The 10990-nt window shown below is 42.0% G+C and overlaps 1 protein-coding gene across 3 annotated transcripts in view; it reads left to right on the top strand.

Moving 5' to 3' along the window:
• The window catches only part of TIPARP (TCDD inducible poly(ADP-ribose) polymerase), a 30857-nt gene extending 20326 nt beyond the window's left edge, over positions 1-10531 (top strand). For all 3 annotated transcript variants that reach the window (XM_080604774.1, XM_080604773.1, XM_080604775.1), the window contains 4 exons: positions 3261-3429; positions 4930-5111; positions 8924-9199; positions 9792-10531. In XM_080604774.1, coding sequence (XP_080460900.1) covers positions 3261-3429; positions 4930-5111; positions 8924-9199; positions 9792-10239 — 1075 coding nt within the window. In that variant the 3' untranslated portion in view covers positions 10240-10531. The remainder of the gene's footprint in view (positions 1-3260; positions 3430-4929; positions 5112-8923; positions 9200-9791) is intronic.
• The last annotated feature ends 459 nt before the right edge of the window (positions 10532-10990 follow it).

The following is a 10990-nucleotide window of genomic DNA, read 5'->3' on the forward strand; positions in this document are numbered from 1 at the left end:
GTTAGAAAACGTGCGCACAAAAGTCTCTTGAGCATGCACCAACCCAGGGTTTTGGGAGTTGGTCCCAGATCCCGCCGAGATCAACTTGCTCTGCAGTAAAAGCCTGAGGAAGAGCAGTCTCATACCGTGTTCGTCTCAAAAAATGTTTTTCCTTCCACAGGGTTCCCCCACCACATCACTTTGATTCCCGTTGCGCTGCCACTTAGCTAAGTGTGCGTGCCGCAGGCTGCGTTTTAACACAGTTAAGCACATGTTAGAAATACCCCAGTCATGTATCAGCAGCCAGCCACGCTTCAAGTGCCCGCAGAATTTGTTTTCCAGTCTTCAGAATTGTGAAGACGTTTAACTTCTTAGGGTGTTAACCAGTATGTGACTGTTTCTTGAAGTGTTCAGCATGCTAGTGGAAAGCTTTTATTGTGTTCAGAGTGTATCTCAATTTTCAGATTCCCTTCTCCTTGCACTGCATTAACACACAACTACTGCAAACATCTTTTCATGATCTGTCTATACCACATGTGATATACAAAGTTATAGTAACACTACATAAACCCCTAGGTTACTGCCTTTAAAAGAAAATATCTTACATACAAAGACAAGCTTTTCCCTTTCTTTGCACTTTCTTGAAGGTCACAGATCTTTGGAATCTTGTTATGGTATTTGACTTGAAAATAGATCAAAGTGAGAACAAACGCTTCAATCGTGAGCTCGCATTGAGAAACGCCTTTGTGTGCGCTCGTTTAATAAAGTTTGTAGCACCTTATCTGGGGGTCGTGATGCGGGACTTGGATTCCTATGGGCAACGCGGCCCCAAAACAGGGAGTCCGTCTCTTCACTCTGGAGTAATACAATATCAAAGTAAACTTGCTTTTTACTGGACCCCGAAATTCAGAATGGCAGCAGTATGTATATGTTGATAAAGAAAGAGCAAATGTCCCTAAAGCAGCGTTAACGTATATTTGTGAAGAAATTCACTTAAAAACCATTCTTGTGTTGCCTGCTAACTAGTAACCCAGCTTGGTATTGCAGAGGGATGATTTCCTCATGATTTCACACATTGTTTTCAAATAAAGTAGATTGTTGTAGCCTGTTGTTAGGGAACAAAATGACTACACACCAGGAAGGCGGGGTGACTTTATTTTTTCGCTACAGAACTTGTGTGTTTCGGTTTGTTTGGGGTTTTGTTTTTGTTTTGGTAAGACCTACGTATAATTTCAGTCCCTTCGTACTGGGCATTCATTTTGATTAGTGCTCGTTTTCCTTCTGCAGATCTCTTATCACCTGCGTCTGGCGTTTGTCTCGGTCTTGCTGCTGTGTAGGATACGAAGACTGCAGCTAAATGAGGCGGGCTGCCGCGACGCGTTGCCTTGAGCAGCGTGGCTGGCTGTGCCCTGCCATCGCTGAAGTGTTGGGTGGCGTCAGCCTCCGCTGGGACACCGGGGTGGCGGGTGGCATGTCAGCCTCCGCTGGGACACCGGGGTGGGACGAGCCTCAGGGGAAGGCGCGGGTCCTTAGGGCACGGCTCCTGCTCACGGGGTTGCTTCCCCTGTGCTCACGTTGTGACCGCGCTGGCTGCGTACAGCTTTGGCGCAAGTAGGGAACAAGCTGTTAAACCTTCCACGGGTTTTATGGGATGGCGTTGTCTTGACGAATCTTTTAGTTTAATTAATTCTGCTCTGTGACAGTTTTTAGAGAAGCATGGGTTTTGTGTCCGGAGAACTGTAGACAGAGCTTCCGGAGCTGTGTTCTTAGGGCATCTGGTTCGACTTCTGAGACTATTCTGTATTTCTAAGTCTACATTAAAAAAAATACTGGAGACAGAGAGTAATCTGAATTTGCTCAGACAGCATTGGATGAACTCCCCTGGTCGTGGGCTCACAGGAACAGGACACGTTGCCTTCTCATGCATGTCAGGAAAGCGCTAGGTACTTCCAGCTGTGCTTAGCCGTTCACAGACCAAATGCAATGAAAGGAGGAAAGCAGACGTGAAGGACACTTCCAGCTCCAGCTGGTGGTCGTGTTTTACAGATCGTACTCTTCATTAGTTTTCTGTGAGAGTGGTATAACAAAACTCAGCAACTGTGTAAATGCTAGCAAAATCACAACCGTTCTCGAGCAAATCAGCATTCGTAAACTCCTGTAGATGTTTAGAAGAGCTGTCACTTGATGTGGCCGGTTTCATGCACAACACTTTGATGTTTATGGTATGAGTCTGCCAAAACTTTTAAAATAAGCTTTAGATTTCAAGTATCAGCTTTATTTATGTTGCTGTTAAGAATTCAAAGAAAATATTTGATATAGTCTCAAAAGGTGTGTTTCTAGAAACCAGTGGTTTGCAGCTGCTAGTGAATAGCAGTGAGCTGACAACTTGTAGGGATTATAAAATAGAAAACTAATTATGCAGAGAGCATTACTTTGGAAATATATTAATCCCAGTTCTGAAAAAAAAAATAAAAATTGTGGTGAATGAATGCTACTACTATCATTTCTCTCGGTTTCTATAAATTTCTTGTTCTAAGTTCTCATTTACTGCTAAGTCTGGGATTGGAGATTTCTATTTTTTAATCGGGGGTGTCTCAAAACTGACTGATGAACCAGCGTTGGAAACTGCTTGCTGAACCGCTCCGCAGCCATTCTTTGTGAAGCATAGAGAAAAGGCACTTTTATTTTTCCCTCTAGTTAAAGGGTAAACTCTCAGGTTCCTCATCTGCAGCTCCAGTTCGTTCTCGTGTCCTTTTGAAAGCGCCAGGCACTTCACGTGAAGTAATGTATCAGTGTTGATTCTTGTAGCGGCAATGTAGCTACTTGAAAAAAGCCAATATTCCTCAGCCTTGGCTCCGTGACAGCAAAATCCCGTCGTCTTTTCATATTACGCTGCTTCTCTTCTGTCGCACGTGATGAAAGACACTTGAACTCTCCGGTGGATTGGCAGCAGATGCTCCTCATCTGGAGACATTTACATTTGCTTTTCTTCCCCGGGGCACTAACTTTCACAGGAATAACCTTTCGAATGCTATGTGGCTGCTTCGTCAATCCGCTCGCGTGATGTGTGTACTCAGGTAGCGTGCTCCAAATGCCAAGGATCCGCGTATCGATGTGTGCGCAGCGCACACGCACGGAATAAATATCACCGGGTCAGGACGACGGTTGGTTTGGTCTTCTGCTTTTCCGTGCTGAAGGCCACGTTTTTTTTCACCGTTGTCCAGGGGGGTTTTAATGGATTGCAGGCGGTGAGAGTTCTTTACTTCTCTTGTTCTTTCCAGGGGACACGAGTTTTGGGTGGATTTGAATGTTATGAAATTATATGAAACTGCTGAGTTTGACCAAATGCGGAGGCTGTCCACGCCATCCTGCCCCAGCTCCAGCTCCAACTACTACACGGTCTGGAAATACTTCTGCAGGGACCACTTCGTCTGGAGAGAATACTCCGAGGTATTTAATGCTTTCTGGAATCCTGCTTTTGGGTTGTAACCCAAAACTATATATACAGTGTACACTATAAACTATATATATATTTTCAGTCTGTTTCCTCTTTGAACAATTTGGAAAGTTACTTGGAGTTATTGTTGAGCTTAATCAAGCAATTCAGTATTTAACATAGTTTGCAAAATCAGCAATCAAAGGAGAGCTGTGCCCTGCTGTAGCGCTCCATGGGCTATCCCTGAAAACATCTGAGATGCAGGGGCTGGCTGACTTGTCAAATTTGGGAGCAGACTGGCCCACGTCAGTACCAAGGAATTTTTCTAATCCTTAGAAATGTGGTTTTAAGACAGGGGAGACACCTTTCTGCAGCCTTCTTATTGCTTACCCCTACCATTTAGCTTTTCAGTTCTTAGTTTCTTGCCCTGTTTCCCAAAGGTAACACAGTGCAGGATGCGTGCCCCAAAGCCGCTGGGTCCAGCTGTTTGTCATGTGCTGCTGCAGCAGGAAGGTTCCCCAGCTGCCACCCCCAGTAATTAGGAACCTTTTCCTAAATGTTTGGTTTAAATCTGTTCACCAGTGGTTTATACATACTCAGTGTCACCGTTGTCCTTTGGTCTTTACCAGACACAGTTTTCCGTGTCAAGCTTTAAACAGGCCTTCTCTCTTCCAACCTTTTAACCCCAGTTGCGGACTCACAAGTCACATCCACTGTTAAACACAGCCATGCTAGAGAAAACCAAAACAAAAGCAGAACGCTTCTATTCACTTCATTCCAGTAAGCTCTCCAGAAAGCCTTTTAGATACCTGTGGTAGTTAAGAGCTCATCTGGGGCTGACTGCAGCTGTACATAATATTTTGAATAAAACCTCATCAGTGTCTTATAATTTTGGCAGTACTAGATATACCTTCACCAATGTAAATTACATCACGCGCTCCCTTTTCAAGCATCATGCTTACTTTGTCAGCATGGTAGGAAGCTTAAAGCAGAGCACTGTGTACAATCTGTGTACAGTTTGGGGCGTTGCAAATTTAAAAAGTGCAAGTACTGAAAAGAGTCCAGAAGAAAGCACCACAAATAACAAGAAGCTTAGGATGTTTGACCTGCAAGAAATTAAAACAACTGTGTTTCTCTAGTATAGAAAAACAAACAAAAACGATGAGAATGTATTACTATATAAAAGATTGTTCTACAGCAAACTTATGTTCTTCACATTTAGCAAAGAAAGACGAAAAGTGAATAGAGTAATTTGTGGCAAGGGAGTGTTAGGTTAGATATTGGGCCTAACATTCGACATGTAAAAATGTGATAGCATCAGAACAAATCACATAGGAAAGTTGTGAAATCTGTCTTTGTGGGAGGTATTACAAACGAAACTGAACAGGCTTTGGTGGTCAGTGTGTTTCAGGGGAGGGGAAGAGAGTGGTAGAGGGACTCTTTGAGGTCCTGGCAAAAATATTAATTTTTGTACATGTAATTTATCATGTCTGTGTTTAATTTTCTTCAAACAGCCTGTTGTAAGATTGATTGAAGAAGCCAGCTGCCGGGGTCTGAAAGAGGTCCGGTTTGTTACCTGGCATAATCAGTATATCTTAAACATCAAAGATGGATTCCAGCAAAACGCCTGTTTCAGACGAGAAATCAAGAGAAGACCCCTCCTGCGCTCGTGCGTGGTGCTGATGCCGTTCTTACAGTATGTATCCCAGCAAAACAGAAACTGCGTTTGCTCTACGTGTCGGTGTGTCCACGAGACTGTATTCATTAAGATGTGAGAAGGAAACAGGTATCACTGGGTAGAAAAATCAGAAAAAAATCATAAAAAATGTTGGTCATATTGGCAACTATTTGCTTGTCACTTCTCAAGACAAATATTTTCGGAGGAACTCCTCTCCGTTGGGCTCTGTTTGTTATTTGAAGATTGTAATGTACCTTTTGGATCTCAGAACATCAGAAGCACAGATGTACTTTAAGTCTGCCAAACTATTGTCCAGCTTTCAGCATTTCACCCGCTATCATGACTGCCAGGCCATCACTTCTAGGTCCCATAAAAAGGAGTGTTCAAAAACATTTCATAATTTTTGAGCGCAATTAAAGCATTCCTTGTTTTTATTGTCATCTCAATGGGGGTGAACATGCTTACCATCAAAGGCAGAGCGAGGAAAGTGGTGCATTGTAGTCATTTTTGATTACAACTCATAAAAATGCCATTTTTGTGATCTCACCAGCACAGCTGGAAACGTTATTGTCAGAGTTCAGTAGTTAGAAACACATTGTCCTGTTAGCAAAGGGGTGGAAGTCATTAGTCTGACTGGCAACTTGGCATGCTGGGCCAATCAAAGGAGATTTAGCAGCTGCGTTAGGCCTAGAATGCTCGTTAGTGCTTTGTTGTTACAGCATCTGATTGCGAGGCGAAAGTGAGTTTGGTCAGAGCCTCAAAACAAGTGGTGGTGAGAAACATCTTTGGATGCGGCTGTACGGGAGGAAAACCCAGAATTATTAGAAAGATATTTGGAGGATGCAGAGGAAAAGACCAAACGTGAACTTTCTTGTTATGGTGATTATGATTCTGATCTTAACAAAAAGTAAGGTTTTTAAGGGATTTTTCTATGTTTTGCTAACAATGACTATTTTACTACAATTTAAGTCTATGATTTTGAGAGATGCTAAAATTATGCAATTTTAGTGGGGGTTTTACACCCATGAGTGTCTGACTGTGACTGTTCGTGCCGTCTACCAAACCTACAAATTAAGCTCTGAAATTTCTGTTGTTCTGCAGGAAACCTATTCTTAATTTCTTTATGCAAAGGCCTTGTAGTTCTGACTTAAAAACCCAGCAATTCCCAGTAGGGAACAAAAGAGTATTCTGAATATTAATGGGAACTATCTTTAAAAAGTCAGTATTTGCCTCTGCCTATCACACAATGCTACCTGAGTGGGTTTTTTTCCCCCAACTGTTTAAATAAGTTATAAAATTGGAAAAGAACAGAAACAATGGTAAATGTGTGATAGTAGTTGACAAATGCCAACATTTTAGTGCCTTCCCTTGTATAATAAATGCTTACACTTCAGTCACACTAGTCAGAAAGTGAACAAAGTACACCGAAGGATGCAGTGCTTTTATTGCGTTTACTGACTTACTCATTAATCCATAGCTTACAGTTAATTTGTGCTTGGTCTTCCAGTCTGAGTGTCAGTGCGTGAGGTGCTGCAGTAATATTTCTACCAGGGGACTTTGGGAAGAAAAAAAAAAAAAAAGAAAACCACGGTGGAATATTGTAGACTGCTATTTTAAAACTCACTCTAAAAAAATCCATCTTTTGGGTTTCTTTTAAACTATTAATACACAGTGAGAAGAAGTGTGAGTTCAGTCAAATCCATGCAAATGAATGAGGTCTCTTTTCAGCTTTGAACAGCAGGTGAAACGCACGTGAAAAGTATTTTAAAGAGTGTTTCTGCTCTGAATAGTGTGAGTGCTGTTACAGCTTACTGTCTCTGTTATCCAAATCAGACGTATCAAGTTAAAAATAGTCTCCCCCCCTTTTTTTCTAGACTTGAAAAGCTCAAAAGCAATCAGAAAATCACATGAAATTATTTCTAGGTCACACAAAAACTAACACAAGGTTCTTTCAGGCTCATGTATCAGCAGCATTAAAAATTCTGGAAGGCAACCGTAATTGACATCTCAGTAGCGAAGATGTGAATACCTGTAGAGTTGTTACTTATCTAGGTAATTACGTTGGCTCTGCAGAGAAAGCAGGCCAACAGGCATGGAAATCAGAAGTTACTCTGCAGGTGTTTTTAGTATACCTTGGGAACAGATTGGCTTTCAGGCAGAATCGTGTGTGAACAGAGGACGACTGATTCTTGAAGGTTCACTCTGCAGAAAATAGTGTTGCCTTTAGCAGAGCTGAGAATTTGTTCCCCAGTAAACTTGCTGTCTGCAAAAACAAGGTGGGGGAGCTGGTTTGCCTATCGTTCCGATGTGCTAAATCCAATTGCATGTGCTTGGGGGGTCAGGGCTTGGCCTTGGTTGTTGGCAAAGCTCGCCTTGCCCAAGGTGAATGCACAAAATTCTCTTCCTCATTTCCTCCTAGGCAGAACACATTTTCTCCTTATGTTTTAGCCATGATGTTTATCAGAACACAAGTGACCTGAGAAATTCATGAGTGTAGTTAAGATCCGCTGTGCTCTTTGGAGACCAGATTTGCCTTCTGTCTTCTGAGTCAGGCAGTGGAGAGCTGGCACTTCATAACCTTTCCTACCGAGAGCTGCCTGCTTCTGATTGCACATCGCCCATTTGTCGTCGCTGGTTGGTCCTGGAATCGGTAGCACCTTTTCCTATAAGAGAGCACTTTGGTAGAATGTTCATCTGGTGAAGGCTGAGATAATTCCTTGTATTTGTGCAGCTTAAAGGGAGCCTCACCAGCTTCAGCGTGAGCTGAAGATCTGTGTGCTTACAGTTTGAAACCAGAGCCTGAACCTGCAAGCTTTGCATGTTCAAAGTATTTCCATTGACGTAAGTGGGAGAACTCCAATAAGTAAGGATTATTCAGCTGAGTAAAGCTTGCTTGTTCAGATTATAATCAGGTGAACATAAGCCACAAGCACCATACTCTTTATCTAAATTTAGCAGGTTCAAAAGCATAACAAATTGCACAGCGGTGCAGGTATTTATTAAGAATGAAATCTTGCCGGAACCACAGTCAGTGTCCACATCAACTTGATTTTGCCAGGGTATGTTCCCTTTCTGGTGTACACTGTGCTCTTCTGCCCTGAGCATTAGAGGCAGCAGTTCCCCTCCTTCTTCCTTTGCTGACCTCTTCTTACCTGGCAGCACTCCCAAAAGGAGGGGCTGCTCCATCACATGAAAATAAGTAACTGCAAATGCAAATCTGCAGCTGGCCTGCGCACATGAAAATAGGGAGAGCCTTCCTCAGTAGGATAGCAGGTAGTACTAAAAACATATACTCTTCTCTTCTACGTAATGTAGTGAAATATATGCAAGTTTTGCCCGTAAAATGTTATATATAACATAGAGCTATTCCTTATTTATACTGAGCAAGAAAGTGTATGGTTCTGTTCCTTGTATTGTAGTCTCTGCTCTTCTTATCCGGTATGTTAAAATGAGCTTACAGTTATAAAGTAATTGTATTGGTAGCATTCTGCCTGTTCTGTAGTTTATCACCACTACTCCACCCTTCCACCCCAGGATGTGAATGATACAGGTGATAACAGGCTTTTAAATCCCCACCAGCCAGTGAGAATTTCCTAGGTGGGACGACATGCCTGAAAGTCAAGGGTTTGGTATTGGCTTGAGTGGAGGCAGGAGTTTAAAAAGAAGAAATAGGTGGCCTGACTGTTTTAAACGAGCATTAAGGTTATGTAAATTGTTACGGAACCAAGGAGAGCAGCGATTTAAGAAATGTTGGTAACCAAATAAGTGTGATTAGAAACTGTTTGGCTTGGGAATATTGAAATGTAAATCTGTTCTTCTTCCCATCCTAGGACTCTAGGTGGCAATTCTCCAGTACCCTCTCTATCAGCTGAACCAGTTTCCTCACACGTCTTATCTCCAACTGCTGTTACCTCTCCAAACTTCTATCCTGAAACCTGGATTAGTATGGATCCATCTCAGGACTTCATCCAAGTGCCTGTTTCGAAGGAAGATAAAAGCTATAGAACCATTTATAACCTGTTTCACAAGACTGTGCCAGAGACCAAATATAAAATTTTGAAAATTCTGAGAGTGCAAAATCAGTTTCTTTGGGAGAAATATAAAAGGTAAGGCAATGCTAATGCCATTCTTTTACAATAGTAGAAAAATACCTTAGAATGTCTGATTTGGGCTACAAAATATAAATTTATTGATTAGGATACATAAAATCCAGACTTCCTGAAGAAAAGCAGCATCTTCAGTTGAATATCTAAAAAACACTGAAACATCTTGTCCTGAAATTACCTTTGTAAGAGCTTTTGTAAGCTATCTATTGATAAGTTCTGTAAAATGTGCTTTCACAGAAACCTCAAAATAAATCTGGGATACCTAGTTGAAAACTATTTCAGTTCACCCCCAAGCCAAACTAAGAGTAAGCAGTTTTCAAGCTGCTTTGCCTTTGCTGCCGTACAGATGACAGACCTCCAGCAGGATCAGTTCAGGATCTTTCAATAATACAAAATTCATGCAAAAGCTTGCTTTGAAAGCAGAAGACCAGTCTTGTTATCCACCCAGAAATGTTTACCAATCTCCTCTGACAGCTCCAGTATCGCAGAGGATAATACTGATGCCTTTTACTTTAACAGCTGCAGTGAATACTGCTCTTTGTTTGCAGATCCACAATGAATACTCATCTTCACTTTCCATTTTCTATTCCAGGAAAAAGGAGTATATGTCCAAAAAAATGACCGGGCTTGACAGGATAATGAACGAAAGGCATTTGTTCCATGGCACCTCCCAGGACGTGGTGGATGGGATCTGCAAGCACAACTTCGACCCGCGTGTCTGCGGGAAGCACGCCACCATGTTCGGACAGGGCAGTTACTTTGCCAGAAAGGCGAGCTATTCTCATAACTTTTCCAAAAGGTCACCCAAAGGAGTTCATTACATGTTCTTGGCTAAAGTACTGACGGGAAGATACACAGTGGGCAATCACACCATGAGGAGACCTCCCCCCGTGAACCCGGGCAGCATCACCAGTGACCTCTACGACTCTTGCGTGGACAATTACTTTGAGCCTCAGATTTTTGTCATTTTTAACGATGATCAGAGCTACCCTTATTTTATTATCCAGTACGAAGAAGTTAGCAACACTGTCTCCATTTGAAAACCTGTGCTGCTAAATTATTCATTTTAATGAACTCCTATTTACATTTGTAGCGGTTTTTGTGTAAAAAAAAATAAATAAATTGAACGTTGCAGAACTGAGTAAAATTACTTGCTTGCAAGGAGTTAAATCTGAAAATATAGAAAGGAAGATCTGAAGTGACCAATTGTGCACTTGCTGTTTGATGATGTATGTGCAAATTGTAAATATTTTTCCATTGTTTATAGTTGAAAATCTGTGCCTTTTGTTATAAAACACTGTTTATTTATGTTAGTAAATATTCGTGTTTAAAGTTGTGTTTGTGTGGGTACTTGCGGTTGTGTTTTGTGTACGTTGCAGTTACTAGAAATCTGATCTTGAAATCTCATGGATGGCCATTTCCAGATAGAATCGTGGAACCACCTAGGTTGGAAAAGACCTTCGGGATCACTGAGTGCAGCCACCGACCTGACCTACCGTGTCGTGTCCCTAAAATGTGTCACTTAGTGCTGCACTCACACATCTCTGAACGCCTCCAGCGATGGGGACTCCACCACCTCCCAATGCTTGGCCACCTCTCTGTGAAGAAATTCTTCCCAGTGTCCAACCTAAACCTCCCGTGGCGCAACTTGAGCCTGTTTCCTCATGTCCTAGATAATCCAAACCAGATAATTTTCATCCCGAGCATACTAAATGCGAGATGCTCCTAACCAGTATTTTTATTGCTTTATTTTGAAAGGATTGGGGTGATTACAAAATAACATCCCGCTCA

The sequence above is a fragment of the Anser brachyrhynchus genome (assembly GCF_964034855.1).
Source record: "Anser brachyrhynchus genome assembly, chromosome: 9".
Taxonomy (NCBI): Eukaryota; Metazoa; Chordata; class Aves; order Anseriformes; family Anatidae; genus Anser; species Anser brachyrhynchus.